The following is a 14958-nucleotide window of genomic DNA, read 5'->3' as shown; positions in this document are numbered from 1 at the left end:
GGATTTTTCTGGATGGATTTTCCACCCCCCACTGAGTTCACTTTATATACCAATACAACACCCGGCAATCCAGAATTTGGAAAACTTATAAAAAATTTCAATGCAGTGTCTTGATCGTTATCGTCGGTTGATTTTTTGGTAGACATCTATTGAGATGCAGTGGATTTTTCATTTTTCAAAAACAAAAAAAGTAGAAAGATTGAAATTGAAAGATCGTTTAGATTGAGACTAGATTTGGATTTATTTGAGAATTCATTTCAGAAAAAAAAACAATGTCTTGCCGACTTATCTGATGAATACATGGTGCCCGCCCGAAAGCCCTGCTGGAAAAATTTGAACAAAAATTTGAAATTTTTTGAAATTTTTTACTTCAGAATTCAATCAAAAGCTAGTTATGCATCAAAAAATGGAATTTTTTTAAATGTAAAATTTCAAAAAATTTCAAACAATAGGTACAGTACTGGCCATAAAGAATGCGACACTTGCAGTTTTTAGTTGAAAATTGTGAACTTTGTGAGTGTGACACGGCCTCCCTGATAGTCCTGATAGTCTCACAATATTGATTGTTTATGGACTATACAGATCAAAAGTAGAGCTTCATTTTTGTAGTATACATCTTTTTTGTACGGGCACATCCGTAGAAGTTATCAATCGTCAAAGAAATTTTTCGCAATTGTTGCCCTTTTTCAGTGCTAAAAGGAGAAATTTTTGAGCTTTTTACATTGACTGCCTATACAGTACCCCACAAAAATGTATCAACTTTGGCTGTTTTCAGTGGAAAATGACCAACTTTGACAGTGTATTTCGGTGTCATCTGATTGTCCAATCAATTCAAGTTTATATTAGTTGGACAGAACAAAAATAGCACTTCATTTTTGTAGTTGACCATTATTTTCTATGGACACTACCAGGAAAGATTAATTTCAATGCAAATTAGCGAAATTTTGGAGATTTTCACTTTGACAGTCTATAACTTTCAAGATAGTATTCCTACAAAAAAATGCTCAACTACAAAAATGATGTGCTATTTTTGTTGCTCTGTTCAACCCATATAAACTTGAGTTTATTGGACATTCAGATGACACCGAAATACACTGTCAAAGTTGGTAATTTCTACTGAAAACAGGCAAAGTTGAAACCTTTTTGTCCGGTACTGTAACTTTTTAGGACGTGCCCCCACAAAAAAGTAGTAAACTACAAAAATGAAGCTCTACTTATGATCTGTATAGTCCATAAGTAATCAATATTGTGAGACTATCAGAGAGGCCGTCTCACAAAGTTGACCATTTTCAACTTAAAACTGCAAGTGACGCATTCTTTATGGCCAGTACTGTACCTGTTTTTGAAGCCGGGCCAGGTCTCGAAATTTTGAAGGAATACTTGTTTTTCTTTTTTTGTGATAAAAATTGAAAAAAAAAACTACGAAAGTTTGTTGGAAAAAACGAGGAATTGGTCAGATTTCTTGTCCGAGAAGACTACACGACCACGCTGAAAAATCCGTCGTTTTTAATTTATGTCAAAGTTCATTTTTTGGCTTCAAACATTCAAAACCCTAGTTATTTGTGAGCAGCTGCAAATTCACCTGCAAGAATCAACGTACATGTCGTGTTTCACATCATTTCAATTACCCCCCCCCCCCTCCCGATCACTCAGTTTCTGACTTTAAGTAAACTAGACCTCTCCTCAACTACTAATCAAATTTCCAGAGCAAAAAATAACTTTAGTCGAAAGATCTCTCCCTTCATTCATGCTACCAAATGTCTCATGCTCTGTACCTCAAAATTTGCAATTCGGATTCAAAATATTTCAAATTTCTCCGTTTATCGTTAGTCCGATATACTCGCTTGCAATATATCTGCTGGTGTATCATTCTGGAATTCATGCGAAACGAATTAGGACTATTTATTTGCGGAATTTGGCGTTGTAAGAGTTTTTTTTCATTTGAAATGTAACAGAGGCAAATTCATACTGGTTGTGTAGATCAAATCTAGCTCTACATTTTAGTAGTTGACAACTTTTTGATAGCTACTCACGCTTTTGAGATATGCGCCTTTAAAGATGGTGAGAGGGCGTCTCCCTCCCTCTGCTATCTTTAAAGTAGCATATCTCAAAAGCGTGAATAGCTATCAAAAAGTTGTCAACTACTAAAATGTAGAGCTAGATTTTATCTACTTAATAAACATAAATTCTTAGATGATAGAGCGCAGAGAAGTCAGACAGCCTAGCTTCTCTGCCCGCGCTCTCTCTCTCTCTCTCTCTAAATCATCTCGCAAACTTTGAAAGCGCATATCTCAAAACGTAGAAAAGCTATCAAAAAACATTCAACTACAAAAATGTAGAGCTTGTTTTGATCTACAAAACCATATTAGTTTCAAAATATTTGAAAATTCTCTGAGCTAGCTAACACTTGCTAAAGTTGACAAATAATTTGTGCTGAAAATACTTTTTTTCAATTTTTTCCAATTTTTATACAACATTTTCGTTGTTTGCGAACATTAGTTCTGTCTCGACAATTGAAACAGAGCAAGAGAGAGAGAGAGAGGGAGAGGGAGAGAGTATAGAGAAGTCAGACACTCTAGCTTCTCTGCACCCTCTCCCTCTCTCATCCCCTCCATGATGTCCTGATCCCAAAGGTTAAAGACGCATATCTCAAAAGCGTGAATAGCTATCAAAAAGTGTTCAACTACAAAAATAAATACTAATATTTGGGCTATACGATGGTATTAAAGTTTTTAGGAATAGAGTAATTTTGTCTGAGATACCTTGTGTCAAACTCCTAAAAGTTTTTGGACTCTCTCTATTCAACTTTAAAGACGCATATCTCAAAATCATGAATAGCTATCAAAAAATGCTCAACTACTGAAATATAGCCGTAGCCTTGATCTCTACAAATATCAAAAGTTTAATTCCAGAAATGTGCTCTGCATGCTTGCAATCTCCATTCTGCTCTGCCCAATCTTCTACCTCCCAATGATCGGCTACCAATCAAACGGTCTCATTCGATATGTACCATTGAATCTAGCCTTCCCAGCAATATTTACAGTTTACTGCTTGCTAGGTGTAGTCGTTTCTGTTATGGATCTATTCCACTATCGTCTCAAGGCTATCTCCTCGAGAAATAGCGGCACGAGGAATCAGAAAATTCGAAGATACCTCCAACGACTCGTCTACATGACATATATCATACTGTTGTTCACTGCAATATCCTACTTGGGGTTGCTAACGGTTCAAAGCTCACAGCCGACAATCAAACCAATGATTTTTGAGGTTTCAAGTTAGAGAGAGAGAGAGATACATCTAATTCAAATTTCCAGAAATACCACATGTCCGAAGTGTGGTGTCCGAAATTTCTCGTCTCCGATCCCTACACTTGGCCAATTATCCTTGCAATCTGCACAACATTCATATTTATCTTGTTTGTTGGCTCAGTGGTCTTATTTTGCGGCGCTTTCACACTGCTGATTCTATTAGCGTCGCGAAAAGACTTGTCAGAGTACACGTTGAAAGTTCAGAAACGATTTACGACGGTGTTGATTGTGCAGGTGAAACATTTGAAGTGGAAAGAAATTGAGAAAAAGATTTTTTCCTTTTTGCAGGCAGCTGTGCATGTAATTTTTATTTTGGGGCCTATTATAACGATTGTGGCATCTGTATACTTTGATATTTATATTAATGGTAAGAGTTTTTATTTGTGATGGTACTGTAACTACAGTAACCTCCTCAAAACTGATTATGATTATGAGTTTGTTAAACTCTGTATCAAACTGTCATGACTACGCAGTGAATTCCATATTCTCAAAGTTAAAATTGCTGCGAAATATAATGGAGCGTCGACGGAAATTAAAAATTTGGAAAAAAATTGGCCAACTTTAACGACTTACCTCGTCGTCCAAAATTGTCCCACTTTTTCAAATTCATATTCATTTTGTAGATCAAAACAAGAGATTCATTTTTGTAGTTGACAACTTTTTGATAGCTATTCACGCCTTTGAGATACAACTGCTGAAAGTTTGGTAGGCTACAGCGCGAGAGGGGGAGACGCAGAGAAAGCAGACACTCTCGCTTCTCTGCGTCTACTCCTCTCGCGCTGTTACCTACCAAACTTTGAGCGACTGTATCTCGGAATTGTGAATAGCTATCAAAAAGTTGTCAACTGCAAAAATGAAGATCTAGATTTGATCTATACAAAAAGTTTAAAGTTTTTCAAAATGCATTAATTTGGAGCAAGTTACGAGCAGTCAAACTTTGGTAATTTTAACTTTTTTTTTGATTTTCCAGACGGCGGTCTTGCGTTCTTTTTCGTTGAAGCCCACCAAGGCACCGCCTCCACTCTCGTCTTCATTTTCACCCATTCTGTCACTAAAAAAAGTGTCAATTATGCAGTTAACAGAGGTGTTTTCCAGTTTTGCTTCCAAAATATTATTATTGTGTTTTTAGGTCGAAAGATTGTTGGTCTCCACCCGTCAAACAACATCTGGAGTGTGTCGAAAGTGGAAGTTCGGAGCAAAAGCGTAGTCTAGTCGTATCATTTATTATCAATTCCATACGTGTCTCAATAAATTCATTGATATGAACTATTGTGACAAAAGTGTGTTTCTCTGTGCTCTCTCCGGAGCACACACTCTCTCGCTGAGCAAATAAAAGGGCGCTGTTGTGTACAGAGCGTCTACAAACAATTCTTATTCCTCTTTTTCTCGTTTTCACGTTCTCCGTCCCGCCCTTTGTTCATTTGGTCATGTACAACAAAGTCAGGAGTTTTCTTTTCTGCCATTAAAATGAAATGATGAATAGTTTTCGGAAGGACATAGCGACCGCCCGTCTTGTCGTCAAGGGGATGGATTCTCAAGTTGCTTATGGAATATTTCATTCGCTTCTTTATTCTTGTCTTAAGAGTGCTTGCGGGATTTTGTATAGTTTTCTTTGTTGCTTAATAGCCATGACGAAAAATTGTGAAATTTTATCAAATTTCTGGTGAAACATCTGGATTTTTAGCTAAAAACTGTAAATTTTGTAGGAAAACATTTGAACCCAATTTACATAAATCTATGCCATATTTCCAGCCAAAAGCACCAGTCCATTTTCAGTCTAAATATAGGACATTGTTCCACGCCCTCCAAAGTCGTCCAATTGTTTTCAAAACTACATAAATTTTAAGTTTAAGTTTTTCTCTTCATTTTTTTAATTAATAACTTTTTAATATCTTCTTTTAGTTTTAAGATAAGGGTCTTTAGAGACTGTCAGTTGAAAAATTGGAAAAAACTCTACTCAACATTGAAGGTGTGTAACTTCGTTATAAATTATTCCAATGCAACATAAATTATATAAATCAAAAGCCCTAATTTGGTTCTTCATTTTTGTAGTTGACAACTTTTTGATAGCTAATCACGCTTTTGAGATATGCGCCTTTAAAGTTGAACAACCACAGCAACAACATCTATCAACTTTAGCAATATTCGACGCTCTCAGAAAAAATTCGATTTGTACAAAATTTATATGATTTGAAAGCCCAAATTAAGTTCTTCATTTTTGCAGTTGACAACTTTTTGATTGCCATTCCCCCTTTTAAGATACGCGCCTTCAAAGACACCTTCCTGGGGCCGAGAGGATGAGCGAGGGGTAGAGACGCAGAGAAAGCAGACACCCTCGTTTCTCTGCGGCCTCCTACCTCCTCACCTTTCATTAAGCCATTTTTAAAGACGCTTATCTCAAAAGCGTGAATAGCTATCTAAAAACTTCCAACTACAAAAATGTAGCCCTTGATTTGATCTACACAACCATATAAAAATTACAATGATATAATGGTTACCGTGACGGGGATTTCAAATCTAGCTCTCGTTCTCGATACCTTATTTCTCATCATTGTTCTACTCCTCATTGATCATTTTCTCATGTTCAGACTATGCCACTCCACACCTCCGAAATCATTGGCCGCAATGCCGACCGTCTTATCAAAAAGTACGAGCACGTACCAACCATCATCTCCCTAGTCTCCCTCGTCCTTGGTATCCTTGTGTGAGTTAATTAATTGATAAGACACTCAATTAAATAATTAATTATGATATTTTCAGTTTTGCCATCCCCGTCTTCCTGGATCACGCAAACCGAATGCAGTCTTGAAGTGTACTATACATTTTTATTATTTGTACATAAATATAACATTGAATAAATATTATAACTTTGTTGGCTGTCGACTACACGAAAAGGACATTACAAAGGCGGGGAGTACAACAGCCGCACCGAAAATTGAGGTGATTCCAAGAGTGACCAACATTGTGCCGATCTGGAAATGGTTAATGCATAAAACACGATTCCATGTACTTGACACAAAAAACAGACACAAAAATATAAAAAATTACCTGATAAAATGATGCGGTTTGTGTGAAAAGTAATGGAAGACCGGCGAGAAATAGAGTGATGGAGCCGAAAGAGCACGCGATACCGGCGGTGGAATGAGCAGATGACACTTGCTCCGTTGGGCTCGAGAATTTGGTGTCCCGAATAGCAACGACGTAATGGAGGGTGTAGTCAAAGCTTAGGCCGATTGTGATGATAAGGATGGTGGATTCGACGACCGAGAGTTTCCAGCCTGGAATTTGGGAAAGCTATGGGAGATATAAAAAAGTTCGAATTATGAAAATATAGATCACGTCAAGGGCTACATTTTTGCAGTTGACAACTTTTTGATATCTATTCACGCTTTTGAGATATGCACCTTCCAAAATAAACATTTGGAAGTGAGCGAGAGAGGGAGGGGGAGGGTGCAGAGAAGCTAGACGCTCTCGATTCTCTGCGTCTCCCTCTATCTCTACAGCTTCATAGCTTTGAAGATACACGGCTCATAGTCAAGAAATGTGTTTGTTAAAAAAAGAGAGAGACGCAGAGAAAGCAGACACTCTTGTTTCTCTGCGTTTCCCATTCCTTCTCATCTAGTTTATTGCTCCACTTTGACCGTTCATATCTCAAAAACGTAAAGAGTTATCAAAAAGTTTTTAACTACCAAAATAATGATCAACTCTAGGGCTTTATTTTTGTAGTTAATAACTTTTTGATAACTATTAACACTTTTTAGATATGCGGCTTTAAAGATGGCTTACTGGAAGGTAAGGAGAGAGGAGACGGAGAGAAGTCAGACGCTCTCTTTTCTCTGCGCTCTCTCTCTCGCTATCTCTTTTTTTGCATACAAGCTCATCGCCGTTCCTTTTTCTTAAGCTGTGTATCGTGTGACAGTGATTACTCTGGAGTCGATGCTCAGCGAATTGGGAAAACGTGCTGACACATAAATTGAGCCCGTGCTTTTTTTGGACTTTTTTATAGTTTGTGTCTTTAAAAGTCTTGAAATTGCTGAAGAGACGCAGAAATGCTAGACAGTCCGGCTTCTCTGCGTCTCTCTTCTTCTTTCTTCTCTGTTAATTTGATTTATTTTGACCGTGAAAATCTCAAAACCTATAGAAGCTATCAAAAAGTTGTCAACTACAAAAATGAAAATAAACTCTAAAGCTATACTTTTGTAGTCGACAACTTTTTGATAGATATTTACGCTTTTGAGATATGCGCCTTTGAAGATAGCTTACTGAACTGCAATTGGGAGGGGAGAGAGGGAGACGCAGAGAAAGCAGACACCCTCGTTTCTCTGCGCTCTCCCTCTCTACACTGCCTAACTTTAACCGGCCATATCTCAAAAGCGTGAATAGTTATCAAGAAACTTCCAACTACAAAAATACAGCCCTTGGTTTGATCTACACAACCATATAAAAATTGTAACTACAGGATGGAATCGGTCACCGTAACGGGTATTTCAAATCTAACTCTCGCAACGATCTCTTTTCAAGTACAAATCACTATTTTTTCGTAGTTTCTGCTCTCCTACATACCTAACAAAATGAGGCTGGCCACAGTCCAAAGTATAACAAAGAAAATGACTGTGGAGGACAAAACGGAAAGTTTGATAACACGAGTACAGGCGATGATCACAATGAGGCAAACGGCGAGTGAGATGGAGACAGAAATGAAGCTAGATGATCTGAAACTCTTCTTTTGTAGATCAAAAGTTGTAGATCAAATCTAATATGACACCTACCGTAGCTGCGAGACAATATCGTAGAACCTGGTGATCTCTGTAGAGGAGAGACAAAGGACAGGGTCACTGGTTTGGTTTTTTATTGCCTCACAGGACTTTTCGATTTCTTCAAAAAACGAACCAATCACTTCAGTGTCAACCCTTAATTTCTCGTTTGATGGGATTGAGATGAAGTACCTGAAGTGCAAAAAAATGAAGCTAATTAACGAGGGTAATTAACGTACCCAACAACATTCAAGTCGTGATCTACAAATGGGCCATCTCCTGGAATCACGGCGAAGTCGTCGGGGAATTGATGGATTAAGTTCTTCTGGCGGATGGAAGCGGAGAGGATGCAGGCGTTGGGGATGGTCTGGAAAATTGAGATAAGCTAGCCATTTTAAAAAAAAGCACCGTCAGAAATAACTCAAATTCGAAAATTCTTATAGGATCATGCAGACCAAAGTTAGCTCTATATTTTTGTAGTTTACTGTTTTTTGATAACTCTTCACGCTTTTGAGATACGCTCCTTTAAAGTTTGGAAGGTGAAGGTGAGAGACGCAGAGAAGCTAGACTGTCTCATTTCTCTGCGTCTCTCCCCTCTCTGCTCTCTAACTGAGGGGAGCGGCAAACTTTAAAGACGTGTATCTCAAAACCCTGTAATGCTATCAAAAAGTGGTCAACTGCAAAAACAAAGTTCTAGAGTTGATCTTTATTTTTGTAGTTGACAACTTTTTGATAGCTATACAAGGTTTTGAGATATGCCGATTTGAAGTTTGAAGGGAGAGGTGAGAGAGAGAGTTAGAGCGCAGAGAAACGAGAGTGTTTGATTTCTCTGCGTCTCCTCTTTCCCATTGTTCCAATCGGCTTTGCGCATCAAATGTTTCTCTGATACGCGTCTTTCTTTGAAAGTGTCTAGCACCGTCAGAAATAACCCAAATTCAAAAATTCTTGTTGGAGCATGTAGATTAAGTGCAGCTCTATATTTTTGTAGTTGACTACTTTTTGACAGCTATTTATCCCACAGTAATACGCGCCTTCAAAGCTAAAGGGGAGAGCGCGACAGACGCAGAGAAGCTAGAGTGTCTCGTTTCTCTGCGTCTCTCCCGCTTTTTTCTCCAACTGAGGGAAGCGGCGAACTTAAAAGGCGCATATCTCAGAACGCTGCAATCCTATCAAAAAGTTGTCAACTACAAAAATGTAGCCCTTGACTTTTTCTATCTAACCATCTTATTTTGAACTCAACACCAATTTCTTCGTATACCGTAACAAGCTCTAAAAGTCCACCTACTTTATTCTCCGAGAGACACGACTCATTAGCCTGTAACATTCTATCAGTCCATGACAAATGCGTATAGTTTTCCAATGTATATTTTTGGGATTCCAGATTTACAAGCCGTCGGTAGAAGTCCAGTTTCTCGGTATCCAATTTGAAATTCACCCCGCCGGAAAAGTTTTTGGCAGGTTTGTGATACGGGCTGAGTGAGGAGGACTCCCTGACTAGCTCCACTCCAAAAATATAATTCTTCACTAATCTCGCTGATCTCTGCCAATGGAAGTTGAAATGATGCAAGTGGTTGTCAAAGTATTCGTGGAGATTTGAGTTAACGAGGAGCTGGAATTTTTTTTTGAAAAAAAATGTCATAAATATGAAAATGGAAAACTCACTTTGGTCGGATTAGTCTGAGGGATTGTGAGACCTGGATTTTGAAAAATGATGAAAATAGATAATGCGGTGAGGATCGAGCTGAGGAGAACAATAGCGAAACGGAAGTAAAATGTGAACTCGGTGAGCTTGTTGGTGGAATTTTTTGGATTTGGCTCAATTTTTTGCTCCGTTGGTTTCCGATTTCTTCTGATAGGGCGTGTCAGAATGATTGCTCCAGGAAGGATTAGAACCACGAGAAGGTAATTGATGATTACGGTGATGGCCGCGTAGATTCCGAAGCACCTGAAACAACAAAGAAGTGGTGAGGATTCAGAATATGTTTTCAGAATTTTGCTAGCGTTAAAATGAGCAGAGGTATAAAGTCGTTTGTAACCAAGATCACTTTTACACTAGACAAAATTTGGAAACGGATTCAGAATCCTTATGAATTCAGCTTTCTAGTCAAATGAGTTTCGTCAAAAACTTATATGACTAGAAGGCTGAAGACGTGAGGATTCTGAATCTGTTTTTAGAATTTTTCTAGCGTCAAAATGAGCCGAGTTATAAAATCGTTTGTAACCAAGCTCATTTTTAAACTGGACAAAATTTGTAAACAGATTCAGAATCCGCATATGACCAGAAAGCTGAAGAAAGACGTAAGGATTCTGAATCTGTTTTCAGAATATCGCTAGCATTGAGTTACACCATTTTCAATTTGGTACAATTTTGAACCGTTGTAACTCGCCTCAAATTCCTCTTTTCTAAAATCTGTCAATTGTTCCGGAATCCCATTAACCTCAGCTCCCTAGACATTTAAAATTTTTACCTTAAAACTATCACAGGACTTGTCAAATTCGTCAAAAAAGTTATTGCAGTTGTTAGCGAGGTGACAAACATGGAGACGAGAGAGTGATGAAGGGAGAGACGCAGACTGCGAGAGAGGAGATCTGATTCGCGGTAAAGGGGGATGTAGATGGAGCCGATTTTGTACTCGAGGTGCGACATTTTCTGGAAAACAAGAATCCACCTTTTGTGATATTTTTGTAGATCAAATTTAGAGCTTCATTTTTGAAGTTTACCGTTTTTTGATAGCTATTCGCGCTTTAGAGATATGAGCCTTTAAAGTTTGAAAAGTGAAGGCGAGAGACGCAGAGAAGCGAGAGTGTCTGGCTGTCTGGGTGTCCCCCTCTCCTCTTGCAACCGGCTATCTTTAAGGGCGTATATCTCGAGAACAGGAATAGCGATGAAGAAATGGTCAACTACAAAAATGTAGCTCTAGACTTGATCTACATTTTTGTAGTGAACAACTTTTAAATTGCATTTGACACTTTTGAGATAGACGCAGAGAAACAAGACACTCTAGCTTCTCTGCGCCCTCTCCCTCTCGCACTACTATCTTCAAACGTGCATATCTTGAAAGCGTGAGTAGCTATCAAAAAGTTGTCAACTACAAAAATGGAGCTCTAGATTTGATCTACATAATAAATCTAATTTTGGATTACTATTACCTCAACTTCCCTTCTATAATAAACGAGAAGCAAAAACGCATCATCCGCTCCGATAGAAATCAATATCACCACAACTAGAAGATTGATGAACGGGAAGAAGTCGATTCCGAGAATTTCCTGTAATTTTTTAGTTAAATTTTACAAAAATTGAAGCTTTCATTACCGTATAAACAAAAAACGCGACACCAGCCGACAACGTGACAACGATTAGAATGATACAAGTGAATACAAGGCTTCTGGAGTAGATTAGGAAGCAAGTGAAGACGAGGAAAGCTGAAATTACTGTGTAGATCAAAACTCAAAAGCCCTGCCTACCCGATAACCCAGCTATTAAACTATCCGATCGAATTTTCTCCTGAAAAACTCGATTCTTCATATTCAATGAGACGCCGGCCATCCGGGTATGCGGGTTTTGTTCGAAATGAGATTTTAGTCTATCTATGAGGTTGTCATAGACCTCACGGTCATCTACACCATTCCACATTGTTATCTGGAAAAATGGTTCATTTTTGTAGTTGGAAATTTTTTGATAGCTTTGGAGGGTTTTGAGGAGAAGAGGACTCAAAGAAACGCAGAGAAGTTAGAGTGTCTGATTACTCTGCGTCTCTACAATGAGGTCTCTAGCTAAAACGGATTATATCTCAAAAACGTGAGTAGCTATCAAAAAGTGGTTAACTACAAAATTAAAGCTCTAAACCTGCTGAATATTTTTATAGTTGAAAACTTTTTTGTAGCTCTTCAAATTCTGGAGATACGTCTCTTTGAAGCCATGTTCTCAAAAAGTGTGAGGAAAGACGCAGAGAAACGAGACAGTCTAGGTTCTCTGCACTCTCTCACTTTCACCCTCCAAACTTTAAAGCGTCATATCTCAAGAATGTGAATAGCTATCGAAAAATTGTCAACTACCAAAATATAGCTTGAGATTTTATATACACTTTTTTAGTTTACAACTTTCTAGTAGGATTGCAGAGTTTTGAGATACACGTCTTGAAAGGTTGCAGTCTGCGGGAGGAGTGGGATGGACGCAGAGAAACGCGACACTCTAGGTTCTCTGCGTCTCTCACCCTTACCTTCCAAACTTCAAAGCTTCGTATCTCAAAAACGTGAATAGCTACCAAAAAGTGGTCAACTACAAAAATGTAGATCAAAACTTTTTCTATACAACCATAAGCAGCTCACACCTTTAAAACCACCGTAACCATAACCTCCGTCGAGTTATCCATCGGCAGCAACCAATTGTTCACTTGATTTATAGAGAACGCTGAGCAGAAATCTAGCTTTGAATCCTCCCGACATTCCTTAAGGAGCTTTCGAAAATTTGAAATACTAAAAAAAAATTCTTTTATTCTACATAAAATCTTCAAAAAAACTCACTCTAACTGATTCAATGCATCACAAGAATTCTCAGTTGTGATATTAGGGCAATTGGTGTAAAGTGGGATATTCAGGGAGTGTTTTAAAGCTTTTGTGAAGTTGAATTCCTCACTAATCTCATCCAGAATACTATCCACGTGGCATAGGTGCTCCATGACGGGTAGTGTGAAGAGCTGGAAGAGGATTTGGGAGTTTGGTGGCCGAACTTTTTTCTGTTTTTCTTTTCCAACTTACATCATCATAACTGGAAACTCTAACCATAACCTTCCCCAAGTACTCAATCATATCATATGGAAACGATTTTCCGATGGCTCCGTACATTTCACAAGGATCCTCCAAATCTGATTCATTTGGCTCTGAGTCCACACCATAATCATCATAATTAACGGTAATTGGTGGGTAGTCGAGGGTACTTGTAGACATCAAATCTCGTTTCCGACGCGCCGCGTCTTGTCTGAAATTCGAAATTCTTTTGAATGAAAAAAAGAAAGAAAAAGAAGAGACTTACTGGAAATACCATCTCAATATATTTTCATTCGATGCTTGATGGGGTTTCATTGCTTCTAGGGTTAGTCGAGCGGAGGATAGAGATGTGCCCCTGGTTTCGAAGCCCTGAAAAGCGACAGAAATAACGCAATTTCCGAAATTTTTTTTGGAGTGTGTAGATCAAATCTACCTCTCTATTTTTGTAGTTGAGAGTTTTTTGATAGCTTGTCTGGGTTTTGAGATATGCACCTTTAAAGATAGCCAAGTACGACTCGAGAAAAACAAGAGGGTGCAGAGAAGCGAGAGTGTCTAATTGTCTGCGTCTCTCCAACACACTTCTTTGAGAATATGAATTTAAAGAGGTGTATCTCCAGAACGTGAAGAGCTACAAAAACGTCGTCAACTGCAAAGATATTCAGCAGGCTAAGCACTTTATTTTTGTAGTTGACAACTTTTTGATAGCTATTCACGTTTTTGAGATATAAGGCTTTAAAAATTGGTGGGTGAGAGAGAAGGAGGAAAAGAGGGCGCAGAGAAGTCAGAGTGTCTAGTTTCTCTGCGTCTCTCCGCAAGGGTAGCGATAACACTCTGATGTTTTTTTTTGCTGATAGTGATTTTTGAGAGACGCAGACAAAACAGACGCTCTCGCTTCTCTGCGCCCTCTTTCCCTCCCGCTATCTCAACTGCTCATCGTTTAGGTGTCTAACTTTAAAGGCGCATATCTCAAAAGTGGGTGGAGCTATCAAAAAGTTGTCAACTACAAAAATGTAGATCAAACCTAAAGCTACATTTTTAGTTTGTTACCTTTGTCGGATCCAAATCAATAACTCCAAAATTGAAATACAACGACCAACAAGTCAAAAATACTGAGATTGTACCAGTGAGTACAATAACAAGGACAGGATATTCAATGACAATTTGGGCATATCTGGAACAAAATGGGTTCTGGAAAATAGTTCGGTTTAAGGAGAAACGACAAACTTCATAAAAATACGTTCGGTGATCCGTGAAACGGTAGACGACGACATTTCTCGAGACTGGTGACTGAAAAAAGTAGAGAAATTGATAGTGATGATGATGTAAAAGGGACAATATTTGTTCGCTTACATCAATGAATTCTTGAAACGATTCGAGAAGAGGAAGAAGACATACAGCACATTTACAACGAAACAACTGTTTGTTTTTCTTCATGGCAACCAAATAATACATGCGTTCCCCCCATCTGTTTTCGTGGGGGATGAGTCATGGATTATTGAGAAATCTGAAGGATTTGAAAGATTTGAGGTCCGCTATTCATCTTTTTAGACGCAATGTTTAAAAAGTTAATTGAAAATTAAAAATAAAATTCAACGAAAACTGGCGAATTTGACATTCCGTCACGAGGCACTGAATGGTCGGATTTATTTGAAATTGTTATGGATATGTAGATCAAATCTAGCTCTACAATTTTGTAGTTGACAACTTTTTGATACCTCTTGACGTTTTTGAGATACGCGCCTTTAAAAATGGCTTACAAAGGAGGGAGGAGACACTCGTTTCTCTGAGCTGGTCTTCTCTCTTCAACTTTAAGCGGTCATATCTCAAAAGCGTGAATAGCTATCAAAAAATCATCAACTACAAAAATATAGAGCAAGACTGAAACTTTATTTTTGTAGTTGGCAACTTTCTGATAGCTATTCACGTTCTTGAGTTAAGCGTCTTTAAAGTTTGGAAAGTAACGGCGAGGAGGAAGAGAGACGCAGAGAAGCTTGAGTGTCTGGCTTCTCTGCGTCTCTACAATGAGGTCTCTAGCTAGAACAGCTCATATCTCAAGAACGTGAGTAGCTATCAAAAAGTTGTCAACTACAAAAATATAGAGCAGCTCTGAAAGTTCCAAAATTCAAATG

At 38.3% G+C, this 14958-nt stretch overlaps 2 protein-coding genes across 2 annotated transcripts; one reads left to right on the top strand and one right to left on the bottom strand.

Moving 5' to 3' along the window:
• Nucleotides 1–2925: 2925 nt before the first annotated feature.
• GCK72_017029 (uncharacterized protein) lies at nt 2926–4520 on the top strand (the record flags this gene model as incomplete). Its single annotated transcript, XM_053731837.1, has 5 exons — nt 2926–3267; nt 3315–3542; nt 3597–3675; nt 4279–4392; nt 4438–4520. 5 exons carry the CDS (start codon nt 2926–2928, stop codon nt 4518–4520), a joined length of 846 nt encoding a protein of 281 aa, XP_053580750.1.
• A 1649-nt stretch (nt 4521–6169) lies between these two features.
• On the bottom strand, nt 6170–14100 carry GCK72_017028 (uncharacterized protein; the record flags this gene model as incomplete). Its single annotated transcript, XM_053731836.1, has 17 exons — nt 6170–6280; nt 6357–6586; nt 7872–8020; nt 8078–8254; nt 8302–8429; nt 9348–9671; nt 9725–10007; nt 10531–10712; nt 11213–11329; nt 11376–11485; nt 11528–11702; nt 12394–12538; nt 12587–12759; nt 12821–13040; nt 13095–13198; nt 13877–14000; nt 14054–14100. 17 exons carry the CDS (start codon nt 14098–14100, stop codon nt 6170–6172), a joined length of 2799 nt encoding a protein of 932 aa, XP_053580749.1.
• Nucleotides 14101–14958: the final 858 nt, after the last annotated feature.

The sequence above is a fragment of the Caenorhabditis remanei genome, chromosome V, assembly GCF_010183535.1.
Source record: "Caenorhabditis remanei strain PX506 chromosome V, whole genome shotgun sequence".
Classification (NCBI taxonomy): domain Eukaryota; kingdom Metazoa; phylum Nematoda; class Chromadorea; order Rhabditida; family Rhabditidae; genus Caenorhabditis; species Caenorhabditis remanei.
Note: the sequence above shows the minus strand (reverse complement) of the source record. Positions and strands in the feature narration are given on the sequence as shown.